The sequence below is a fragment of the Rhinichthys klamathensis genome, unplaced genomic scaffold (genome assembly GCF_029890125.1).
Source record: "Rhinichthys klamathensis goyatoka isolate OS25496 unplaced genomic scaffold, OSU_Roscu_1.1 h1tg000123l_1, whole genome shotgun sequence".
Lineage (NCBI taxonomy): Eukaryota > Metazoa > Chordata > Actinopteri > Cypriniformes > Leuciscidae > Rhinichthys > Rhinichthys klamathensis.
In genome coordinates this window covers 6,373,904-6,401,040 of record NW_026606660.1, presented here as the reverse complement: position 1 = coordinate 6,401,040, position 27,137 = coordinate 6,373,904, and the positions used below count along the sequence as shown (strand labels likewise).

Sequence of the window (27,137 nt, the reverse complement as noted above, 5' to 3'; positions counted from 1 at the left end):
TAGCTGACATTTTTAAGCAGCCAACATGGCGCAACATAAGCAAGTGCACCTATAAGAGTGGGAGGCTTCCCTCTACATTGATATTATAGTTAGTCTTATGACCTTTTTCTACTACCCTCTGTTTAGGGAACTGTCCCTCTCACACACTGTACATCTGCATCCTTTTCCGTCATGCCACAGTGAACACTGAGATCATCCAAAATAAAGCAACAAGAGGCTCTTCAGTCATCATTGTTTCCAGGCGTTCTATCCATAAATCAGTCAACATGATGATGATGATGATGATTCGCCCCCTGCTGGGCAGATGAAGTTTATCTGCTTGTCAAAATTCTTGTCTTCAATAAGTCTTCAATATAGATATTCAATGGGAATTTCTTAATAATAATAAAATTAAGCTTTAATAAAATACATTAAGCTTTAACTAAAGTGGGGAAAATTTTTTACACAAATGACTCGGATGGTTTTCGTGGAAGCCATTTTAATAACTTTCTAGTTTTACAAAATGTTAGTTGCCGTTTTGTACATGAAAATCTGTAGATTATTCATCACGTTTATAGTATAAATCCATAAGGTCAGAGACATTTCATTTAATTTCTATACTAGTTACAGATGAGACCAATGTTTGTTGGCTTTTGCACATGATTATCTGCAGATTATTTGTCACATTTACATTAATAAAAGGCCAGAGTCATTTCATTTATCAGTTATATACTAGTTACGAATGAGACACTTTTAAAAAAAGAAAATTAATATGTTAGAGACATTTTTCTGGTAAATGAAGACATTTTATCATTCCTGTTGTTCAATGCAATGTAGACCTTTACTGTCTGCCGCCTCCTTGTGGAGACATGCGAGACTTGAACCAGAAGATTCAATTCACATAACAAAACATTCAATACAATAAAGAGTATTGTGGTTTTTCCATTTGTTCAGACTGTATGCAACTTCAAATAATTTTGCATATTTGACATCAGTAGGTTCCAATATTTTGTTTCATTTAAGAATTATTTAAGAAAGAAAGTATGTTTTTGTATGATCTTGAACTCTTGTCTTCATGCAGCACGAGTCCCTTAAAGCTTTTTCTTCTCAAATAAATCTTTCCAGGTGGGAACTATCTTGAAATAGACTTTTTCAATCTGGAAACAATTTTCAAAAGTGTTACTCAACTGCCAATGATGTTTTCCAGAACAAATGTAATAAGTCGACTCTACAATGAAAAAGATGATAATCATGTTTAGAATTAGAAAATATTTCTCACCTGCTCTGACTTTTTAATCCCGTATCGAAACATTGTGGCCTGATGTTCGCTGTTGTTGAAAAGGATGTCAAAGGTGATGGGTTTCGCCATGATGTCATCGATCTCCGGCTTGATGAGAGAGTAGAAATCTCGGGGTGGATGCTTGTCATCCAAGTAGTTTCTTACCTTGTATCTCTTCCCGACTACATCAAGCGGGTCAAGCTTTACTCCGGCGTTTAAAGCTCGGCCGAAGAGGAGGAGTTTGGTGTCTGAATCTTGAAGAGAGATGATGGGAGAATGAGTTATGAGATTTCAGATTTCACTCTTAACAGATCGCGCACACACTCACCTCTGATGGTCAGATGGGCCACGTAAGGAACTCCGTCCCGTTCACCATAGTAAACTCCAAAATGAGAAAAGTAACTGTTTCCGGGAAACTCAAGAATATCTCCCGGGTAAAGCTTCGGATGAGAGTTATGCTGAGAAGAAGAAAAAGTAAAGATATCATGAAACTACACTTTAAAAGCATGATCACATCCCACTTTTAGAAAGAAAAGAGTCCAATGGGGATCTATTGTCCCAGTTTAGCTGTAGTGATGAACCAAATAAAAATGCGTGATGCAAAAAGACGATGAAATAACATTTAATAAACACCAGGAACAATATAGAAATACACACTAGAATGTAACTTCAACACAAGACCTAGAACTGAGGAAGACTGTGGGCTTACAGGGTTTCTGCACACTTTTTAAAGTCAAATTTAAGGCCCGAAGAAATCAAAATTAATACCATGCATTAGGAGTGTGCAATATTGACAAAATATGTCTCGATATTTTAAAGGTAATATTTGCCACCTTAAATAGATTTCCAGGGACATTTTCATCTATATATGGACATTTGTAGATGTATGCATCAACTTTTATGTCAAATTCTAACATTCAAATTAAATTATATTAGAATAATTACACAATACCACGGTTACCAGTCAAATTAAATCATTAAATCAAAATCCATCTTTGCAGTGCAGAGGTGACACAGAGGTGGCATCAGATCTGGCATTAATATATTTACACTGCATTTAAAATTGCATAAATAAAGCTATGAGATCGTTAAAATTAAAAATCAGTTCATATTTAACATTCTAATTAAAGGGTACTTTAAATGTGAAACTAAAACTGCCAGTAGGTGGCGGCAAGTCACTGTCTTAAGTGAGTTGAGGGAGTCGTTCATTCAACCGATTTGATCAAACTGATTCATTCGGGAAAGAAGCAAGTGTTTGTTCATTGAATCATTAAATTGATTCGTTCAAAACGCGGATTCTATTTTAAAAAAAAATCATCGCTGTCGGTTGCATTGACACTCGATCTGCTATGGCTTCATTTCGAAATTCCAATCAGGGAAGGGAAAGCAAACAATATTGACAATATTGTTTATAAAATGTAACTCACAATGTTAATTTAACTGTTATATAAAATAAGTCACATTTGCAATTGTGCACAGGAAAACGGAACTCTTGCTGATGTGATATTGTAGGCCTATGATAACAACATAATATGATATAAATATGAGACAAAAACTAATTTGGGAACATACCTATAACCGTAACTTACACATATCACGCAGTGAAAGCACGAGAGAAAAGCGATGTCAGCTCGCAGTGCCTCGAACACGTACATCGTTAAAACAATGATTACAATATCATAGACCATACACATTGCACACCACTACGCACATAAAGAATGAACTTACAATTGAACTGACATTTACCAACTTTCTTCTTCTCTCCTCCTGTTTCGCGTGCAGGAGACAGACATAATAATGCCGCGAATGTGACGCGAAGTGTCACGTGAACAAGCAGATCCACAAAGAAAGAATAATAAATAAAAAAGTACGCTAATTAGATGGTTCTAATTTGGAAAACATTTAGATATGTCTGATTCAAATTGCCATCGAAAATTTAAGACCTTTCATAAGTAAAAATAAGACTTTTTAAAACTTTTTATGGCCTTAAATTTAAAGAATCTAATTTAAGACTTTTTAAGGACCCGCGGAGACCCTGGCTTAAATACACGAGGAAGGTAATCAACAGAACAGGGAACATGTGAGGACTAATTCGACACTATGACAACTAATGAACAAACTAGAACTAGGGCAAGACAGAAGGTCCGTTGTACTAAAAATGTGAAAACGTTTTTCCTTCGCGTTTTTCACGTAAAGTTCACACAGTGAAAACGGCTAAAAACGCTATATTCTGTACACTTTGTAAATGTAACAACACTTTGTAAAAAAAAACTACGCGCCTATAGACTGAACATGTAATAAGCATGCGCACGACATCATTTTCACGACATCATTTTCACAAATTTGTGTTTTAGTAGTTTACACAGAGACGATAACAGTAGTTTCAAAAATTGGCATTTTCAGGCCCCCAAAATGCTGTTGTTGTGTAAATGAACGGCCAAAACCCATAAAAAGTTTGCCTTGTTTAGTTTTAGGTGCCACCGTTTTCAACTAAAAATGGAAAAGCACTAAACTTACAGAACCCTAGGGTCCTTGACTCAATGCCAGAAAGGTTCTACATAAAGAGAAATGTCTTAAATTATTGCTTAATACTTTCATGTTTACAGGTTATTAAAACAAATTCTAGTGATAAAGTATGTTTACAAGCGGTTTAATTCATAACATTTAATTATAAATAAAATTTCTTTTTGATTTTCATGAAGGTACACATATCTCTAGTGTTGGAAAATGTGTGATAGCATCCGATCCATGGTAGCTTTTATTAGAAATCAACACTTATATATCATCCTACCTCAAGGTAAGGTGTTCAGTGACTACAAGAGAGAAAAATTTATCCTTTTATAATTTTAAAAATGTATTAAAACAATTTATACTTTTTTTATTATAAAATTGTATAATGTTTTTATAAAATTTAAAATTTATTTAAAGATAAATTCATTTATCCTTTTTCATCTGTTTGAATCTGTTTGAAAATCGTCCTCCGTAACCAAAAACTACCTTGAATCTTGAATCACCTTGAATCACACATTTTTCAAATACAGGGTCATATACCTACACACAAATCACCATGCGGTTTAATCCCTCAAAATGGTACCAATCAACCCTGTCTCACGGCCTATAGTGAAGTATTTTTACTTTACTCATTTTTCAAGTATCTGTACTTTATCAGTGTTTTTCTTTAGAAAACTTTTACTTCGCAACATTCCAAATTTCGTTGAAATAACACTCTGATAAAGTACAGACACTTGAAAAATGTACTTAAGCATAGTAAAAATACTTCACTCTTGTCCGCCTCTGCTTTTAAGGCATTGCTACAGGCGTCCTGGCCAATGTCTGGGTGGACGACACCCCTCAGAGAGATGCCATCGCTAGGATTCTCTCCGTTTTGGAAAGCCGCTTTGACCTGGTTTTGCGATCCTGCCATGCTGGTGTCAGAATCCCCGAGCCAGACATCTTTAACAATGCCCTTGAGAAACTGGCTGTCAAACCTGAAGAAGTAGGTGCAGTAAATTATTTCAGAAGGTCTGCAGTTGAAAATTGGCAGCAGATTCAAAGCCTGCTAGTTAAGGATGTAACCAAATATTATTTTAATTTACTTGTTTAAGGCAATCTGGCTGGATGTGGATAAAGAAAGCGTCAAGGCAGCTGAAGGTTTGGGAATAACATCTGTTCAAGTCAAGGACATCACTGAGGCTCTTAAGGAGATCCAGAAGCTTACAGGAATAGAGGTGAGGAATTCTGACCCTTAACCACGTAATTCCCACTATGTTGTTTGTTTAAAGCAATCTTATCGATAACCTCTCTATCTATGTTTACTACACATGTGCGAGATGTTCTGCCCAACAGGTCACCAGTGAGCTCCAGCCACCCTTTTGTAATCCTGAAAATGTCTCTCATGGATATCTGAATATTAAGGTCATCATTTATAATGCTTATTTCTGTCATAATCGTGCCAAAAGTTCGCTGACAATGTGCTGTTTGACAGAGAGGGTCATGAAAAGGGTGTTCTTCTGTTTTTCAGCCTGGTGTGAAGATCCACTATGTGGACATGGGAGACGGACCGCCTGTTCTCCTGTGCCATGGCTTCCCTGAGAGTTGGTTTTCCTGGAGGTATCAGGTGAGGAACATCAACATTTCCAGCGGATGCAACATGAAATCGGCTTATTGTTGCGAGTCTGACAGCTTAATGGTCAAAGATCAGAGGTGGTAACCCACAGACTCAAAAAGACAGTGTCATTGTTCAGATCAAGTCAATTCCGTTCAATGACTGTGTAAAGTTCATCAGTTATGAAACTATTTTAAACCTTTCTAAATCTCTTGTTTAGGCACGTTAGTGCTCATTATTACTTTTTCTCAATATTACTTCATTTTAGTTGAATAATGGGTAATAATGTAATGGGACTTTATTGTAAAGTGTTATCATTTTTTTTTTTTTCTCATCAGATTCCGGCTTTGGCCGATGCTGGTTTCAGGGTTCTGGCTCTTGATATGAAGGGTTACGGTGACTCCACTGCACCACCTGGTCAGTTATAATTATAATACAGTGTATCTCATGCTTTGATTTTTCTTGTCGGGCCTGTACCTGGACCATACGGTGTAAACGACTTCACTCTAATGATTGGAGACGTCCTGCATACATCACCAATCCGCTTAAAACGTAACAAGCTCTCGCTCATCTGCATTCACTTTTGAGTGCAACGCCCACAACTTAAAATCCAGTTAACAGCTGATGTAGAACAATCAATGCCTCATATATTTTGTCTGTTACACTCGCATGTATGTCATATTACAGAAGAAAAGATCTGTCGCTACTTCCTTTTTCCTCACAACTTTGAAGTAAAGACACTGCACTTGTTAGAGGCAGTGTTCATCCTCTTTCAAAACTAATAAAGTATGGCACAACACAGGGTTAAAAAAAAAAATCAAAAGTTTTTTTTGTACATAAACTTAGCTGGATACTTTATTTTTGCTCATTGTACATTAAAAATGCCCAGTCTTTCCCAGGATGTCGTCAAGGTTAAGTGTAAATATTTTTTTAATTGCATCCTGTGATCAAGGATGCTCAAGATACAGTAAATCAGCAATTCCGACTGGAATTTGTATTGACTTGCCTTATAAACATAAGCAGTTATGTAAATAGGTTATATTTTTTTAATCTATTTGACATTTTTACGCTTTGAGAACGCTTGCTTTTTTTTTACATCAGTTATGTCATGTTTTTTTTTACCAACAATAACTTTCATCTAAGTTTGCAGGACAGGTTTGACTTTTGTTTCCAAAGTGTCATTGATCTGTATCTTATATATACTCAATGCACGAGTAAAAGAAGCGATAAACTTCTGCCGAGAGTTTGTTTTAAACGTGTGTGCGTGTGGCCTGCGCTGCATGAATTTCCAGGTAACTGAAAAAAATAAATGCCTTAAGGCGTTCTAGCATTCTTGTTCCCTAGTAAAACCGAGTATCGGGTCACTTCTGTGATGGGATTTGACGTCAAACTTTAATTGTGTGGGGAGTGACAGTGCGTGTTTTGAACAATAAGATGCGAGTCTGTGCTGTTTTTTGAACATATGCTCAATATAACATGATCTCAAGGCCTTATTGCTCTTATAAAATGATTACAATCAAAATATTAAGGGCATTTTTCATTAAAACAGTTTATTTAAGCATTTTAATAAGTCTCATCCTTCTGATAGAATATATACTGTAGTTAACATGTAGCTAACGTTTATTATTATTATCATATGAGAAGATACAGATCATAGAATAAGCTGTTTTATTCCCATCTGTCTGCAGACATTGAGGAGTACTCTCAAGAACAGATCATGCTGGTAAGCAAATGTTTCCCATTAAAAAATTGATTAATCTAGATTAAATCTGTTGTTTCACAAAATTGATAATTTTTTCTATCCCTCGTGGCCTTTTAGGATTTGGTGACATTTTTGGATAAGATGGTATGTACTGTTTTTGCTTTCACACACACATACATATAATCACAGGATTATTGAGGAAGGCTGCTTATTATATAACAGAATATGAAAAACCTTTGATGCAGGGCTATACTTAAAGGTTGGGCCTAGAGAACCGGTTCTAAATGGTTTACGTTAAAGTACGCTATAGACATCCCTGAATTCCTTTGAATAGCAGACAGAATAAAGTACTCAAATATACTGTTTCCTGTGCTGCTTCTGTATCTACAGTGCCACAGCAAAAGAAATGTTTTATGAGTTGTGGGTTTGCAGTTTGAATTGAGAAAGAATTCAAAGAGCATACATTGACGGCACATAATGGGGTTGTCTGTGCTGGTCGCACATATCTACGATTCGTGAGCGATTAATCTTACGCGCCGGTTCTTTTTAATGAATAGAGCGAATGACTCACTCACCGCAAGTCATTTATATATATATATATATATCAGGACCTCTACTTTCTGCATGCAAAAGGATTCTCAATTGTAATCATAGGCTACTGTCAAATGCAATTACATTTGTTTTGTAAATGTTTAATCTCACAAAAAACAGCAGTTTTTTTTATCACACATCATGTTATAAAACTGCTTCTGCTCTGATAACACTGATGGGTTTAGGGGCCATTTTCAAGATCGTTTTAAACTAAAAATGGAAAACTTTTTGTGCGTTTTTTTGGCCGTTGAGTCTGTTTTGTGAAACCGGTGATGTCGTGCGCATATGCATCACATGTTCAGTCTATAGGCGTGTAATGTTTCTTTACAAGGTTACATCGCCAACCACTGGCCTGGCATGCATAATACAGCGTTTTTAGTCATTTTCGTGGATCCTTGTGAACGGGGATCATTTTTACAACATTGTTGTCTGTACACGAAAACCGTTTGTTTATAGCATATCGTTGTTGTGCAAATTAGTTTTGTATCAATGTCAAGATATTCTTTATACATTTTCAGTGTTGCTCAGATCATTGAGCTCTGCTGTTTTGCACCTCTCAGAATAGAACAATGTGTTAAACTAATACAATGAACTGAGGCTAAATGACCCAGAGCAGTTCCCCTTTTTCAATCCATTTCATTTGAGTACAGTTTTCATGTTGACTTCAGCTTGAGCGAATGTGTGAGCAAAGTGTTAAGGTTGCCCATTATTCCCTGAGTTTATTAAAAGTATCACAAAGCCATGTGTGGCAGCAGAACTGAGAGAGACAGAGACCTCAAATGAATGAGACTATATCAGGATCTCTACTTTCAGCATGCAAAAGGAATATAATTGCAATCATATAATGTAAAATGAAATTGCATTTTATAAAGGTTTAATCTAGCAACAAAACAACAGCAGTTTTTTTAGCACAGATCATGATATAAAACTGCTTCTGCTCAGATAACACTGACGGGTTTAGGGGTGTTGGTTCACAATCTCTGTTGAACAGACCAGTGTTTTTGCAAGCTGTAGTGCAGATAGCACCTGATTTGCAAGTGTTTGTGCTAAAAAAACAAACTGTGGTGCAACTGTTTAGTGAATTTGTCCTGAAATGTGTGCATAAGTTTTGCTAGTCTTTTCTGATTTTGCCATTGATTATTTGAAGGAATATCAAATATCTCTGCAGTTTGTATATTCTTTTTAAATGTGGACAGTCTTTCAATGTCTGTTAGCTATGCAATAGTATGACTCTTTCAGCATGTTCTTTGTCAGTGACATGCATTGAGACATTGTCCTGTAGGCCACATGAAGTAAATTCATCACAGTGTCTTTGGTCCCATTTGTCTTGAGGTGGTGGCCAAGGACATCAAAATATGATGGTTAATTACCTCTAACAGTAAATATAAACGGTCGTGCTCCGTGCTAGATTGCTTCTTATTATTGCAGTATTTTTGTCTGGACAGTTGCCCTATTCAGCTTTTGCACAGCCGCTGAAATAGTTTGATGTCCAGTGTGCTTGGCCATCGGTACATGGTGCATGAAACACCATACATCATTTCGAAGAGCTTTTTGAAACTTTGTTTTATTACTAAATGCATTGAACAAACCTGGAAGTACACTAGATAGTATGTAAACGCCCCCTTCTAACTATAACTTGGCTATACTGGTCATTCCTGTGAGGACAAATGCTTAACAGGGCTCTAGATTGGTTTTTAAAAAACTTTTTGTTGCACTGGTGCGACCACCACGTTTCTCAACTGATAAGAGCTGCCGTTTCTGTTGCATATGAAAAATATCAAACGGCAAGTGACACAAAACCATGCTTCTCATTTCAACTGCTGCGTGGACAGTTTATCGCTGCGAGATCTTGTGAGATCATTGATACCTGAAACTAAAACTATTAAAACAGTTTTGTTAATTGAAATAAAGCTGAAATAAAATAAAATGTAAACATTAGATGAAAAATGTTGCCTTAGTGACTAACTGAAATAACTTTAATTTGAAACAATAAAATTACTAACTGGAAATAAATAAAAATGAGAACTGAACAAAAAAAAAAATTAATGGTGTTTATAAATTTCTGTCATGACAACTCTCAGTAGATTTGTATGTTAATAGAGATTGGGATGGTAATGGTATCACAATGTTGATGTATTATGGGCGGAATAGATCTGCTACACTGCTGCTACTGCCAAAACATTCACAGACATTGCTGTGAGCATGCAAGACATGCTGCCGCTGCTGCACATGTAATAGACATGATTTAACCCCCGTAGCAGATCCATACAGGTGGAGCTGGGGAAGGTGGAGGGTTTCTGAAAAGCGTGCTGCAGACTGCTAACAGAAACACACCGGTATTCGAATGTTGAGCAGCTGCTCATTGGCCGCTGATGCAATAGCAACCAATCAGCTGTGCTATGTGGATAATGATGTGATCGCTACCAAATAAGTTAGACATATCAGCCTGTGCCATCTAGAGTTTCATGCCAGAACTAGGTATATGTAAAATGGTGTATATAAAAATATTCAAAATGATAAAAGCACATACAATTAATAAAAAAACCTAAACAAATTGAAAATATAATATTAAAATATTAATACAATGACAAACACAAATTAGGTAAAAGTGAATATGGATTCCTTGATACTTCAGCTTCTTGCTAGAGTCATGAGGTATATATATTCACATATTCAACACATTTTGGCCCAAGTGTTGGGGACATTTAGTTTTTTTTAAAGCATGTAAATGTTTATAAAAAGAATGCAATAAAAATAAATGTTAGTTATGATTAAAGGGATACTCCACCCAAAAATGAAAATTCTGTCATAATTTACTCACCCTCAAGTTGTTTCAAACCTGTATGAGTTTCTTTCTTCTGCTGAACACAAAGGAAGATATTTTGAAGAACGATTGGAACTTTGGCACCATTGACTTCCATAGTAATTTTTTTTTTTCTACTATGGAAGTCAATGGTGCCAAACAACTGTTTGGTTCCAATCGTTCTTCAAAATATCTTCCTTTGTGTTCAGCAGAAGAAAGAAACTCATACAGGTTTGAAACAACTTGAGGGTGAGTAAATGATGACAGAATTTTTATTTTTGGGTGGAGTGTCCCTTTAATTAAAAATTTCCTTCACAACTGCTTTTTCAAGACTGTTTTGCTGTCTTGACTTGGGTTTATAATTGGAATTATGAATATGCAAAATTGTATATAATCTTTTTCTTTCTTTCGAAATTCTTTTTTCGAACTTTCTTTCTATCTTTTTGTACGGAAGCCCTGAAGCGCAACGTAAAAAAAAAAAAAAAATCTAGCATTTCGAGATTAAAGTCGAAATATTTCGAGATTGAAGTCGAAACATTTCGATAATACAGTCTTCCATAGATGTGTGTGCATTCATAACAGTGCGCGTCCACTGGCTCTGAGCACGTGTGTGTGTCAAGAAATGCACTTGTGTACTGCCATGGATCAACACAAAATAGTAGCTTTTTACTTTTATCTGGGCTTTCAACAATATTCTACACAGGTGCTAATCTACCAACAAGAATTACCATGGCGTTGCCTACAGACAAGCACACAGACTCCGCCGGAGTATCACAATATGGTTCAAACTTTATGTGGCAGTGTTTTTGAGGTGTTTTCGTGCTCGTCTAGGCAACACTATCTGGGTCGAGAACAGTAACCGTTCTGTCTCCCTCTTCACCGTAAATACGTTCTGGATACATTTTAAGTGCGTCATTCTGTATCCAATCATTTGGCCGGATCCCGTGATTTCCTCAGATTTAATAACCACTAATGGTGGTTGAGGAGAGATTCTCTGATATGATTGTGAAGCGCTTTGAGTGTAGGCCTAGTAGTAGTAGACATATGAAAGCGCTATATAAATGCCTCATTCATTCATTCATAAAGCTGGATATCTCCATCCAGTCTGAAAAGTGTTTTCCGGGTTGGTTTTCCTATAGGCTAAAGTCTATTCCGGCGCAGTATATTTTATAACGTCCTATAATGGTAGCCTAATGCTGGTAGATTGGCACCTGTTGAATTTCATTTTGTTGAAACAAAACACACACACAACACACACACACAGTGTGAAACACTTTCGACTTTAATCTCGAAATGTTTCGACTTTAATCTGGAAATGCTAGATTTTGTTTTTGTTTTTTTACATTGCGGTTCAGAGCTTCCGTATTTTTGAGCTTACTTTTTGTCTTCTGCAATTTTGTTTGTGTATTTATTTAAATGTTTTGCTTTGAGTGATTTTTTTTTATGTATCTTTATTTATTTATTTGTTAAGTATTTTGCCTTAAGCAATTTTATTTATTTTGCCTTCAGCAATTTGAATTTGGAGGGAAATTGATTTAAAATAAGAGCTTAAATGAAAGTAATCATGAAAGTACATGTACACTCACCGGCCACTTTATTAGGTACACCTGTCCAACTGCTCGTTAACACTTAATTTCTAAGCAGCCAATCACATGGCGGCAACTCAGTGCATGTAGACATGGTCAAGACAATCTCCTGCAGTTCAAACCGAGCATCAGTATGGGGAAGAAAGTTGATTTGAGTGACTTTGAACGTGGCATGATTGTTGGTGCCAGAAGGGCTGGTCTGAGTATTTCAGAAACTGCTAATCTACTGGGATTTTCACGCACAACCATCTCTAGGGTTTACAGAGAATGGTCCGAAAAAGAAAAAACATCCAGTGAGCGGCAGTTCTGTGGGCGGAAATGCCTTGTTGATGCCAGAGGTCAGAGGAGAATGGCCAGACTGGTTCGAGCTGATAGAAGGGCAACAGTGACTGAAATAACCACTCGTTACAACCGAGGTATGCAGCAAAGCATTTGTGAAGCCACAACACGCACAACCTTGAGGCGGATGGGCTACAACAGCAGAAGACTCCACCGGGTACCACTCATCTCCACTACAAATAGGAAAAAGAGGCTACAATTTGCAAGAGCTCACCAAAATTGAACAGTTGAAGACTGGAAAAATGTTGCCTGGTCTGATGAGTCTCGATTTCCGTTGAGACATTCAGATGTTAGAGTCAGAATTTGGCGTAAACAGAATGAGAACATGGAACCATCATGCCTTGTTACCACTGTGCAGGCTGGTGGTGGTGGTGTAATGGTGTGGGGGATGTTTTCCTGGCACACTTTAGGCCCCTTAGTGCCAATTGGGCATCGTTTAAATGCCACGGCCTACCTGAGCATTGTTTCTGACCATGTCCATCCCTTTATGGCCACCATGTACCCATCCTCTGATGGCTACTTCCACCATGTCACAAAGCTCTAATCATTTCAAATTGGTTTCTTGAACATGACAATGAGTTCACTGTACTAAAATGGCCTCCACAGTCACCAGATCTCAACCCAAAAGAGCATCTTTGGGATGTGGTGGAACGGGAGATTCGCATCATGGATGTGCAGCCGACAAATCTGCGGCAACTGTGTGATGCCATCATGTCAATATGGACCAAACTCCCTGAGGAATGCTTCCAGCACCTTGTTGAATCTATGCCACGAAGAATTGAGGCAGTTCTGAAGGCAAAAGGGGGTCCAACCCGTTACTAGCATGGGGTACCTAATAAAGTGGCCGGTGAGTGTATATGTACAATGTAAAACATCCTAATAGTCCTAAAAATAGTATTAATATCTTCAGTTTCTTTTAATTTTGGACTGAAATAAGATTTCTCTTGTCATGACATTTCCTTGTGAAATTCACCCAGTTTGATGATTATTGCATAGATGAGTTTATAGTTGAGTGTGTCTGCTCCGCAGGGCATCCCTCAGGTCACTCTGGTGGGCCACGACTGGGGCGGTTCTCTGGTGTGGAACATGGCTCAGTATCATCCTGAGAGAGTGAGGTATTACATTTCAAGCAGAGAATCATTAACTAATTGGTTAAAGAATATATGACATCATATTGTTGTGCACATTGAACAGACATTCACACTTTTGCTTCCCGTGCTAATCATTTACTTTTGACACGCAGGGCTGTGGCGTCCCTCAACACACCCCTTTTTCCTGTGGATCCAAAAACAAATCCAATGGAGAAGCTCAAGGCCATTCCAATCTTTGATTACCAGATATATTTTCAGAAGCCTGTGAGTAATATCACCATTGAGTTATGTGATGTTCATTCTAAGTAATTTTTATATACATTAGACATAATATTTATATTATATTTCTCAACGAAGTTGTATTTTTATTAACTAACATTAAAAAAGATTTTAAAAAAAATTTCTGCATATAAATATTCTTATCTTTTGTATCAGGGTGTTGCAGAGGCTGAATTTGAGAAAAATCTTGAACGAACCTTCAAACTGATGTTCTTTGCAAGTACTGAGATTGTAAGTTTCAGAGTTTAATTTAACATTAATTCAATTTATTTCATTAGAGTTAATACAAAGCAGAGAAAGAACCTTCATGCATCCAAACAATGACAGTTCATTCATAGTGATCATGTATGTCAAGCTCCGAACAGGAAAAAACACCTTAAAAGCTTTGGTATATGCACTATATTCCTATAAGGCATTGTCCCAGTAATGTTTGTGGGTGTGTGTGTGTATGTGAAATGATCCTTTAAAAGGGGTTCTTGGCTCAAAAATTACGTTCTACCTGTGAGTATTTATGAAGTTAAAACTAGATTTCCCCAAGATCATAATCTTGCCAGTATCATAAGAGGTTCAAAAGAGCCATAGTAATTATTGTTGCACTAGCAAACATCTTGCCTGAGCAGGAATCCTGTGCACGAGATCTAAAGTGATAGGGTTATCTGTTAGAAATGTACATTGTTTATCACCGGCATCTAAAAGCCAGTGCTGATGGGGATCAAGGAGGCGAGCTGTGCGGTTGGTGCTGAATGACCCAGCATCTTAATGAGGGCCACATAAAGGGCTCCCATCCAGGACTCTAATCCTGGAGTAATGAATCACAAACAGCCGTCCGGCCATCACTCAGGCGCAGGTCGCACACGCCGCATCTTAATGACTGCGGTGTCGGGGCAGACGGGGATCTCTAGACACAATCCCCTTCTGCTGCACGTCTCACCCATAAAACGTGGAAATCACCGCGGAGGAGGAGAGGTGCACGTCAGCGGAGACACCAAGCCAATAATTGCATTCACACGTATCAATGCCATTTATCCAACAAAAAGCCATGTTATTTATGTTTAACTTGTGTGTTGTAATGTGGTTGCTAAGTCTTTGTAAAATTCTGATCTCTATATATCCAAGTCTGATTTTTTTAGGCAGGATCTGAGTCATATTTAAAAACCAGAATATCATATAGTCTTGGGCCATATAGTAATGTGCTATAAAAAAACTCTCAGAACACCTTAGCAACTGCATAGCAACATCCTGGCCTATTGCAGGAGAATATTTGTTTTAAATGTGAATTGTTTTATTTAAAAGTAGAAATTTAAAGCGTTCTTTAGACATATGTTTCATGTTTGTGTGATAAGTATTAGCTGAGTTTCAGTTCATTTTCCAGACATGTTTCAGAAAGATTTTTGCGGAGACAGAGTGAGCTGAAAGCACACCCTGTTTATTTTATTTATTTAACAAAAAACACAAGGTTTTGATGTTAATGTGAGTGTACACAAAAAAAGAAGACCCTCTATAGTTTATAATCATGTATTGATTTTATTTATATGACCATAAATGACGGAGTATTTTAAGTCTATGTTGCTGCTTTGTAAAAAAAAAAAAAAACAGCAAAACGCGCCGGCGCGTTTGCCGTCCCCAGAGGGGGTTAAGTTATTGTAATCTAATACTATTAAAAGTTTAGTTAATTGGAATAAAGCTGAAATATTACATTCAAAATATGAATAAATACTATAATAGTGTATATATATACTAAAATAACACTGGCAACCAGTGGTGGACAGTAACAAAGTATTTTTACTTTGTTACTATACTTAGCAAATTGCACTGAACGATTCATTCATGAATTGGAGTCTCGAGTCAATAACTCACTGATTCAAATGATCCGGTCAGAGCGAGTCTCCAGTTAACAATTCACAAGTCTGACTCAAAATGTGCCAAGAACGGGAGATCCTCGGAGCTTGAGTGCGTGACTGATGGTGCGAAAAGTAAGGTATTAAAATTAAATTCAATTATCCCATCGTTTTCTCACCTTCAAGCCATCCTAGGTGTATATGACTTTCTACTTTCAGCCAAACACAAAAGGAGTTTTATAAAAAAAATATCCTGGCTCTTCAAAGCTTTATAATGGGAATGAATGGTACCTTGTTTTTTGAAGCCCAAAAAAGCGCATCCATCCATCATAAAAGTTATCCATATGACTCCAGGGTGTTAATAAATGCCTTCTGAAATGAAGTGATGCGTTCTTGTAAGAAAAATATCCATATTAATAACTTAATGGTAATCTGGTAATGGCTGTCGAACAGTTTAAGCCCGTTGCATGAAATGCTTGAATGTGCACATGTTCAAATTTGTGTATTACCATCTGGGTAGGTTTTAAGTAAAAGGTAAACTAGCTAGGGTAGGCAATGTTTTTCATATACAGTATAAATGTTATACTGGTTGAAAGGCATCCACCTGCAATATGTTCTCTTTTATAATCTGCAGGATGCATTTCCCAAGTTTAACACTGCCGGAGTCTGCCAGAGAGGTAAGAAAGTACACCAAACTATGACTAACATTTGGAATTCGTATTAGTTGATGAACAATGGAGAGTGATTGGCCGCATCATTAGCTTCAGCAATTAAAATTGTTTCTGATTTTCAGTCAGCTTCGGATTTGGTTTCATGTTTTTGTATTGAGAACTGAATGCAAGTTTGATTCGAGTCGCACTCGAGAAGAATGGTACAAACTGTTTGTGTACAGAGCCTCACAAGCCTGCACGAATGCACTGTCCTCATCGTTGTGTTTTCCTTGTCTGCTCTTTTGTTTATCAGGTGGATTGTTTGTGGGGTCGTCTGATGATCCGCCCCGCAGTGCTATTCTGAGCGAGTCTGCTCTCCAGTACTACGTTCAGCAGTACACCAAGAGCGGCTTCAGGTACACTGAGAAAATGGCCTCCAAAATGGGTATTTGTGTGTCTGTGCTCTAATGCGAACATGATTTACTAAAGTAGGACATGCTAGTCCTGGAACAACCCTTACCAAACTATCATTTCCATCAGATTTTAAGCAGCACTTATTGTAATGTTTAGGTTATGATAGATATCAATGGATCAGTAAAAGATATTGCTATTCGTGAACGAGCTGATTCTCTTCAATTAACCAGTAAAATCGTTTCACAAATCGCACTGAACGATTCATTTATGAGTTGGAGTACGTGGATCTGATTCCATCTGTTCTTGAGTCAACAGCTCAATGGGTTTACAATATCTTTTACAAATTATTAATAATATTTAAAAGGTGAAGATGTCAGTTTTGGCATCCATCCATGATCCATCTATCGTCTGTCTGTAGATTTTCTGAATGTGTTACAGCAAGTCTAAATATGTTTAGATTTCATGAGATTTTCCAGTTATTTTGTTTGTTTTTGTAACTAAGAAAGAAAATCATATGGGTTTGGAAAGACAGAATTTTATTTCTGTGAAATTTCAGGCATAGCTAATATATGCATGCTCATGCACCTGGTGGATGACATGTTGTCACTGAAGGTCTTGTTTTGTCCCAGGGGTCCTCTGAACTGGTACCGTAACGGGGAGAGGAACTGGCGTTGGATGAGTTCCAGGCCAAGGGGCAAGGCAAGTGTCCTCACCGTGCTCCGGCTCTCTGCCAGCAAACCAGATCTCTGACACCATCACGGTCAGAAATACCCCCAGTGCCCCTTATTCCAGCAAATACACACCACATCTAGGCCTGAGGGGAGCAGATGGTGTCTGTTCCCTTTGCCCCAACACCTGCCCCTCTATGCTTTGAGCTCAAGTGTTTTAACTCATAAATGCATGGGTGGGGAATTAAATGGTTCTTCCTCGTTTGTTTTCTTTGCATATGCAGCATTTTAAAAATCAATCAAACTTGATATGCCTTATGAAATTGTGATATTCAGCATATACCAGGTGATTCATTCTAATGATAATGGTAAAGGATTTATCTGGGTTATATTCCACCCCAAAATCAAAGGGGAAAAAAATATGTAGTAAGAAAATTAAGCCCAACATAAGATAATTAAAATGGAGCATAGGCTTCATTTTCTTCATGCATAAAACATAGTATAATGCAAATTTATTTTAATGAAATCGGTGCATTGTTTTTCATTCAGTTCCTTCATTTGAAATGCTTCTGCCATCACAGATCATGATGCCAGCTTTAATGGTGACCGCAGGAAAGGACCCTGTTCTTCTGCCAGTCTTTGCCAAAGGCATGGAGAACCTGGTGAGACAACTTTTGTTATTCTTTCATTATGTTAATTCTGCGTTCACACTCACATCATGTCGGAATTAACATAATAACAGATGTTCATGTCCGGAGACTCACAAATGATTAGCGTCTATGGCAAGTTTAGAATTACGAGACAAAGACGTGAATTGTGGTAATTTCGACACTTGCCTAAACGCAGTGATGTCATTCAGTAAACTGGATGTTTTCTGTCTGAAGGTCCCCAACCTCACCAGAGGCCACATTGAGGAGTGTGGACACTGGACTCAGATGGAGAGGTAAGGGTTGCTGGAAACTGATGTTTCAATCACAAAAATAGTCACTTCCTGAAGGATGTCATTGAGGAACTGGCTTTTATTAGTTAAAGGGTTTTTTACAAAAGACTAACCAGATGGAAAATGATATTGAGAACACGGGAAAACTATGAATTGATCGCCGGTTCAAACAACATTCCCTAGAATGTTTTGTTCGAAACATTTTACTTTAATTTAAAAAATAACACGAAAAAGAATATCTTAATAAAAAGTTTGAATTAAAGTGATGCTACTTCTAAAATAAAGTAGTGCAATCGTTAAATATTCACAATTATGATTGCTTGTGACAAACACTATGATTGGCATCTTTATAAATTGACTTCTTTATAAATTGACTTCATTTTATCCACTATGTGAAGGTATTAATAAATGTGATAGGGATATAAAAATGTACTGCATCACAAGAATGACTTTTTACAGATATATTGATTGACATTAAACATAATCAAACCCTCATATAGCAACAAGTTGCATGCCTGAACGGCTCTAAAACTACAGGGTGCTGCTGTTTAAATGTCAGCAAGGAATCAGGAATACTTGGTTCCAGTAAATTGGAGAGAACAAAATAATTGACGGACTGTCTGACCTTTAGTACTTTAGTTCACTCTTGTGTAATAATTGATAGAATAAAAAAGGTTAATACAATGTCAGGTTAGGTTAGCTGGCTCACGTGGGTGATGCATGTGTGAATCTTCATCCTTCTCCCCATCAGTCTCTCAGATCATAGTAAATAGTTTGATTGTATATGATTGTATCACACGATTCAATGATATTAAATCATACACCTTGTACCAGGTAATTGTCATGAAAACGGGCAAGGATGTATATTGCATCAGTTATATTTCACCCAAAAAATGTTTAATCATTACAATATTATGCTTTGTGACACGGGTATAATAGTAAAAAAAAAAAAAAAAAAAAAAGTTCTTGCTTGAAATAAAATAAACTTTACCTGAGACAATTGTATTATATAAATAATTAAGTTACATTTACGGTATTTTATTTCAGCCAGTTGCCTTACTAAGGCAACATTTTTCATTTTCATATTCATTCATTCATTTTATTTTATGGTCCATTTAAAAACTATAGACATTTAAATAAAAAACAAACGTTAATAAAAATAACGCTCAATAAAATGACTCAACTTTAACTAAAAAAAAAATGAACATCCAAAATTTTTATAAATCTATAATAGTACCTCATTGATACTAAAATATCAGTGCTGTGACATTTTCACAAAACATTATCCTAAAATAGGCTTATTTGTGTATAGATATTTATTAGTTCATTTGTTATCCTTTTTATGTGGATGAAATATGACCCAGACATGGTTTTGTCATGTTAAAACCTTGGAGATGTACATCAGAAACACACTGCATCGTGTTGAAAGCATGTTCAGAACTCAACATTTTATGACTTATTTTCTGACAGATTATTTTCATTGTTATTTATAAGCCTTTTAGAGCTGCTTTTGTTGGCGTTACACCAGCCCTGAGCATGTGAGACTACTGAAATGAAGAGAGACCAGCACTCACAATTTTTTTTAGAGTAGAGCATTTACTATCAGGACTGGTGTAGGCATTTGGTTTTAAATGAAGGATAGATCGAATACAGGGTTTCCATCATTGAACAGGGTCAGGCCAACACCATCACCTCGGTCAACCAACCGATCACATAAATAACAGCAACGTGACAGTGACAGAAACATCCAGCTCACCCCAAGGTTACACAACCATATAAAGAAAAACATTGGACTTCTAGTGTTTTTGGATTGTATCTTTAAATCATGGTAAATGAGCAATCTAATAATGCAGGACGAATCTCACATCATCTGTCACAAACCCATCCAGGTCACCCCTTCACCCCTTAATCAACAAAGAAATTGTTGCATATTATAGGCTTTTATAATAAAGGGCTTCAGTAGGGGAATTTTAAAGCTATGTTTCTAAATAACTGACCCGTTTCCAATGCATTTCCACCAAGTCGTTTTTTTGTGAACCGTTTGACTAAAAATGAGCCACAGTGTTGGTCAAAGGGTGAAATGTAACTTACACACTTTTTGAAGTGTGACAGATGACTGGAACAGTTAGCAGATGCGTCAAAATCGAACCACTAACTGCTCTTTCCATTCAGGGCAGGTGTGACTACGTTTTAAAGCTTTATTTAGTTAAACTGGGCTGTTTCAGATCGATTTATCAGATTTTGGTGTCTTCTGTTTTTCACAACAACAAATTTAGTCACATGACTGTGGAAAAACTTGACAAAAGAAAATTATTTTTGCTGTGTGAATGTGTCTTCAGAAACAGATGCACATTAACAACCATGGCAAGGACATAACCATTATAATTACCCATCCTACTATCAGAGCAGAGCAGTCCTCTCCACAATGACCCCATGCAGCCGTAAATCATTTGAATATCTCTTGACCCGTCCACCTCTCCACCCTCCACTGAACTTCAGCAATCAATAGATGAACGCTGACGTTCTGAACCTGTAAGCTTCATTTTCAAATCAGGACATGTGATGTGACCTCCGTGACCCCATAAGACAAACACACTCTTTAAGTCTCTGAACTTACACACGGGTCAGAGTGTTTTTTCTCTTGTGGAGTTGGTTTGTGGTTAATAGCTTTTACTATTGAAGATCTCATTTAAAAAAAGAAAAAAAAGAAGCAACAGTTAATTGAACCTTTAGACAAAAAAAAACTTTGCATTTGTTGATTATCATATTTGATACATCAGGCTTTTATGGCTCATATAATATGATATAAAAGAATATGGAGTTCATACTTGAGGAGAAAACACCTGTTTTTTTCAGAGGCCCAAACTTAGCAAAAATATGCAATTTAGTGCAGTTGCTGAAATTTATGACCAAAAAGATAGATGAACGAGATAGATTGAGGAAACGGTCCTCAAAAGCTTGATGTACGATACATTTTAACATGATTTTTCTAAATAATGATGTTTGGATAATCAAGTAAATTTAAGTTGCTTCGGTCAAGTAAGTGTTCACCTTAAAATATTACAATATAAAAGTTATTCTTCTGTTTACTTAATAAAAATAGTGGACGTTTTTACACTTAATACTAGTATTAACCAGACAATGTAATTTAAAGCATGTAGCAGACGGAGTATGAATATATTTCACATTGTGTCACTATGGCACAGGTTTTTCATCAAAGTTTGTATCATGTTGATAATTTAGAGCCTTAGAAATTTACGAAACAAAAATGATACAGTAGGCTTTACAGGGTTAATGATTTGTTTAAATCTCTAACCCTTAGCATGAGCTATAGTAATAGAACCAGAAATGACTATGGCATTAAAATAATTAGTGAAGCTTTCTATCACATGATCCGATTAGTCCAATCTCTTCCCTTTTCTCTCTTCAGGCCTGCAGAGCTCAATAAAATCCTCATCTCCTGGCTGAAGGAAACACACCAGAAAACCTCGATCCCTGTTCATCCCAAGTTATGAGACGATCGTCCTGATTGAAGTATACGCGGGTGAATGAACCGACTCGGCTAAAGTGAACTAATGTCCAGGCTTGCTGATCATAACATAATAATAGTCCATTGTAATGAGTGAATTTCAGTAGTCCTCTGTACGCTTTACATATGAAGTATTTTGTAATGCACTGTAATAATGACGATTTTATAAAGGCAGTGTCTATTTATACAGTGCAAATAGATTCACTTGCAAATATATTTCACCTTTTCTACAAATATCATACATTTGGTATGAACAGCTAGCCTGGTTAAAACCAGACCATTCTCAGTTGTAACTGAGTTATGGTCTGGCAAAGCGTCATAGACAAATCATTTCCAGAGGGACCAACGGACGTCACCAACGGACGTCACGGATAGACCTAAACCAATCAGAGCGATGAAGGAGATGACGTATGCAGAGCGGCGGAGAAACATCTCCGAGTGTTGTTCTTTGCTCGGTTTTTAACTAAAAGTAAACGTTCAAATCGCTTAAAACAGACGCGATATCTGATTCGAACGAGTGATGTTCGACGGCGGCATCCATCTTTGTAATGTAGGCTACAAAATCTGCTTCAAAATCCCAGCGCTGTCGTCATCATGTAAAGCCCGCCCCAACGTTTCTGATTGGTGCCTCGATTTCGACGGATTGGATATGGGCTTGAATGAGCTCTTTGCCAGACTAACTTTCAGAGCAAATCTAAATTTGCCGGAAGTTGTCTGGGTTTTCCCAGGCTAAATGAACAGCATCTGTCACAGTCTAAACAAGATGCTGTTTATATTTGATGCAAACCGTATCTGCATCTGTTAATAGCCACTGCCTTTTTTTTAACCGAATATTGATAAATCTAATTTTATTATGAATTGTTTTTATTAACAGCTTTGCTAACAAAAACCAATAAATAATCCTTTGCTTTGTAAAAAAACTGAATCAATACTGCTTTCTACAAAAATCATCAAGAGTATTATGTTTGCTACAAACATATTGATGCTGACTGATATCTGCCTGGCCAATTACTGTAATTGGACATGTTTTGATTAGCAACGAGATTTTCCTGTGTTTTTTTTTTTTTTTTTTTACAATTTATGTGTAAAATAAAGCCTGTGTTAAACATAACTTAACGATACTCTGACGTTTTGTTCTACAACGTAAATTACACACACCCATTTTTGAAAATGTACACTACCGTTCAAAAGTTTGGGGTCAGTGAGAATTTTATTTTTATTTTTTGGAGGAAAGAAATCAATACTTTTATTTATCAAGGACAGTAAAGACATTTATAATGTTACAAAAGATTATATTTCAAACAAATGCTGTTCTTTTGAACTTCCTATTCATCAAAGAATCAAAAAAAAAAAAAAAACTGTACAATTGACAGACCAACAACTGTTTCAACATTGATAATAATAATAAATGTTTCTTGAGCCTCAAATCCTCATATTATACTGATTTGTGAAGGATCATTTGACACTGAAGACACTGACACTGGTGATGCTGAAAATTCAGCTTTGATCACAGGAATAAATTACACTTTACTATATATTCACACAGAAAACAGCTGATTTACACTGGAATAATATTTAATACTATAACTGATTTTTGTTGTATTTTTAATCAAATAAGCGCAGCCATGGTTAGCAGAAGAGAATTCTTTTAAAAGTATTTAAAATCGTACCGACCCCAAACTTTTGAACGGTAGTGTACGTTTTTAGTTAGTAACTAGATCAAAAAAAACTTGGGGTGTGAGTGACATTTTGTTCTACAATGTAAACTGCACACAAAGTATCGTCAAGTTAAGTTTACTCATAAATCGAAAAACCCCATAGTAAAATCTTGAAGCAACCAGCAATGAATTAGACTTCCGGGTTCTGACGTCATACAGTTCCTGCACCACTCCTGAACGTCTCTTTTAGGCACTTCTGTGCATGTTATCTGCTATCATTACGATGATATGGTGTCGGTGAGGGTTTTTTTTAAAGAAATTAATACTTTTATTTAGCAAGGATGCACTAAATTGATCAAAAGTGACAGTAAAGACATTTATAATGTTACAAAAGATCTGTATAAAATACAGGCTATTCTTTTCAACTTTCTATTCAAAGTATCCTGAAACTATATATAAATACCGTATAATGGTTTCCACAAAAATAAGCATCAAAACTGTTTTTTTATCATTGATAATATCTTGAGCAGCAAATCAGCATATTAGAAAGATTTCTGAAGGATCATGAGCGAACCTAAACTGTAGAAGCGGTCGAGTCTGGTCGTTTCCTGAGGCGGAGCTGTGATTACACTCTTTGTTAAAGCAGACTGATTGCCTTGACCTGAGGCAGAGCGCCACCACAACCACTGCGATTGCTTCATTTCAAAAAGGAAATCATTTTGCATACAAAGGATTCAGTGTTTTGCAGTTACAAGCGAGTCGCTGTTTTCAAATGAGCTAGCCTTAAATTATGTTCTGAATATCAATGTCTAACTCTCAGAGGACAGAGAACGCATTTATCCATCCTTCCTGTTTGCTAAGATTCAAGTTCAGTTTCTGTTCTTTGAACACTTGTGTAATAGATAATTACACTTTCTTGTTAATGATTATGCACTTAATTATTTACCATATTCGTATCCAGCTTTGGATTTAGGCAATTTCAGTAATGATGGAATATTTTATTGAAGTTCTGGCCAGAAACAAATGTTTCCTAATTAGCATGGATGGATAACAGGACGTATATAATGTGTTGGTCAGTTTTCAGATAGCCTAAACACTATTCAAAAAACATGTACTTTGACCATTTATCTGTTGAAAGTTCAACCCTAAACTAAACACACCTAAAAAGTTGCTTTAGTCTGCGGTTGGCATCTAGATATTGTGTATTGGTGTGTTTGTTTTAAACGCATGTCATTTTATGCGTAAGTATTTACATGTATGGTTCCACTAAATATTTACATGTAGTACATGACATGGGTTTGATTCCCAGGAAATGCACATGGGAAAGTAAAAAATCCCAAATCTGTAAATGTAATTTTTTTAGTATATTATTTGCATATGCAGGTTAAATATCAGATAAACAAAACCATAAAAATTAAAGCCCAACTAATAAATATGTAGTGCACTAATAGCTCATGCATTTCTCAAATGCTTGTTTTCTTTATATTGTCGCAAAATGTAAACTATATTATCGCCCAGCCTTATTAAAAGTTGGACAAATAGTACATTCTACTTAACCTGCAAAATTACAGTATAGTCTTATACAGCAATATATGCTGTAGTAAATCTCAACTGCATGATTGTTTGTATCATTGAAAAATATAAACTATTATCGGCCAGCTCTTACAGTATCTGAGATATTATAAACATTAACATCACGATTTTCTGTAAAGCTGCTTTGAAGCGATGTGTATCGTGAAATGTGCTGTACAGGTTACAGCGTACAGTTCACTTTCAGAATGACGGTTTGTTGGACAGTATCGCTCTATACTCATCGGATGAAGGACACAAACAGACAGGCGCTCCATCAGTGGAACTTCTGATACTCGAAGGTTTAGTGTGCACAAGGGACCATTCACCCCGTCAAAATGCTCAATCCCACAGATGATGCATGAAGATCGCAGATTTGGGGGCCACACGTTTACAAAAATCATTTCTTGGTGAATCTGTTTCGAGTGCGAGTTGCACAAATTGATTAGAAATTTTGCATATGCAAGAGATTAGTTGCATCCAAATTTCTGTTGTGCACACAATACAGCAGGGTTCCTTAAATCCGGTGCTGGAGGTGCACAGTTTAGCTCAAACTCATCTACCTGTGATTTCCTAGTGACCCTGAAGACCTTGATCAGCTTTCTCGGGTGTGTGTGATCAGGGTTGGAGCTAAACTCTGCTAGGATGTGGCCCTTCAGGGATTCAAGATTTGAGGAACCCTGCAATAGAGGATTTGTATGATAGTCAAGGCAAATCTATTATTTATATAGCGCACAATGCACATTGTTTCAAATCAAGTCACCATTATTTATATAGTTTATATAGTATATAATTGACATTTAGGAGATAGGTCTCTCACTTCTGCTAAAATGGATCACGGATTTTTATGACATCACCGCGGTCTTCAGTTTCTCATCACATCTTCTGTCCAATCAAATGCTCTCTAGAATCTAAAGAGTCACGCGACTCCCGCCCCCTATGCTCTAAATGCCACCTGGCCTAAACGGCCGTGCCAGTACGTTCCATTGTACACGCATGCTTAGTATCAGCTGCTCGTGCTCATCACTTCTCTCAGCACAACATGTCTCAGTTCAGTGAACTGTTGGAGTTACTGGAGTAAACATACACTCCGGGATATTGATTTATTTCCAGTCGGATTGACTGTCAGGCACGTCCGAAAGAGAGTAACTTTAGAAAACTGTAGATCAGCGCTGACTCAAGTACGGAAGCCCTGAACCGCAACGTAAAAAAAAAAAAAAAAAAAAAATCTGTAAAAACCCCCCAAAAAACTAGCATTTCGAGATTAAAGTCGAAACATTTCGAGATTAAAGTCGAAACATTTCGAGAGTACGAGAATACATTCTTCCGTGAAAGTTGCGTGTGTGCTTGCCATTGTTTCACATTGCCGCACACACAGGCATTCATAATGGTGCATAGCGAGTGTTTCACACTGTGTGTGTGTGTGTGTTTTGTTTCAACAAAAGGAAATTCAACAGGTGCCAATCTACCAGCATTAAAGTACGTTCACACCGGACGCGAATAGCGCGTCAGGCGCGAGTGATTTCAATGTTAAGTCAATGCAAAGACGCGTTACGCGCGTAAAAAATTCCTGCGGCGCGAATGAGGCGTAGAGCGCGGCGCGGTAGACGCGAATACGCCTCATTCGCGCGTCAAGTTCGCGCGAATTAAGCGTCTGGCGCGTTAGGCGCGTTACGCGCGAATGATTTAGTTAGTGCTATTTGTGCATTCACGCGTTTGACGCGAATTCGCGTCTGCCGCCCGAGTTGAAAAATCTGAACTTCTGCGTCAATTCGCGCCGCGTTAACCAATCAGGAGCCTGCTTGCTGCTGTCACGTGGTGAAGTGACAGTTTATAATGTTATTTTATGTTTGGCCTCAATAAACTATTTTGTAATATGACAAAAATACTTGGTGTGCAAAGCAAATCTTTCACATAAAAACTCGATTTCAATATATGAGAGATAATCATTTTGTATTGAATGCTATTTATTCCATATCTATTCTATGAAACATTATTATTCTAATGTAAAGACAACAAACACAATTTAGTGTATAAAAACTTTTTAAAAAATCACAGGACAGGTTTCACTTTTGGAGGCTCCATTTATTATCAAAACAAAAATAAATGACAGATTA

The 27,137-nt window shown here is 36.8% G+C and overlaps 2 protein-coding genes across 2 annotated transcripts; one reads left to right on the top strand and one right to left on the bottom strand.

Annotated features, from left to right (window-relative positions):
• Positions 1–822: 822 nt before the first annotated feature.
• Positions 823–2,913, bottom strand: LOC130088848 (phospholipase A and acyltransferase 1-like). Its single transcript, XM_056255824.1, has 4 exons — positions 2,899–2,913; positions 1,587–1,749; positions 1,259–1,512; positions 823–1,136 (listed from the first exon to the last, which is right to left on the bottom strand). Exons 1-4 carry the CDS (start codon positions 2,911–2,913, stop codon positions 1,071–1,073), a joined length of 498 nt encoding a protein of 165 aa, XP_056111799.1. The 3' UTR covers positions 823–1,070.
• Positions 2,914–4,345: 1,432 nt separating this feature from the next.
• On the top strand, positions 4,346–22,046 carry LOC130088847 (bifunctional epoxide hydrolase 2-like). Its single transcript, XM_056255823.1, has 17 exons — positions 4,346–4,409; positions 4,564–4,754; positions 4,864–4,986; positions 5,105–5,173; positions 5,280–5,375; positions 5,702–5,780; positions 7,052–7,086; positions 7,183–7,209; positions 13,414–13,499; positions 13,628–13,739; positions 13,911–13,985; positions 16,227–16,269; positions 16,556–16,658; positions 17,286–17,355; positions 17,906–17,986; positions 18,209–18,267; positions 21,695–22,046. The coding sequence occupies exons 1-17, from the start codon at positions 4,346–4,348 to the stop codon at positions 21,777–21,779; spliced, it is 1,398 nt and encodes a 465-aa protein (XP_056111798.1). The 3' UTR covers positions 21,780–22,046.
• Positions 22,047–27,137: the final 5,091 nt, after the last annotated feature.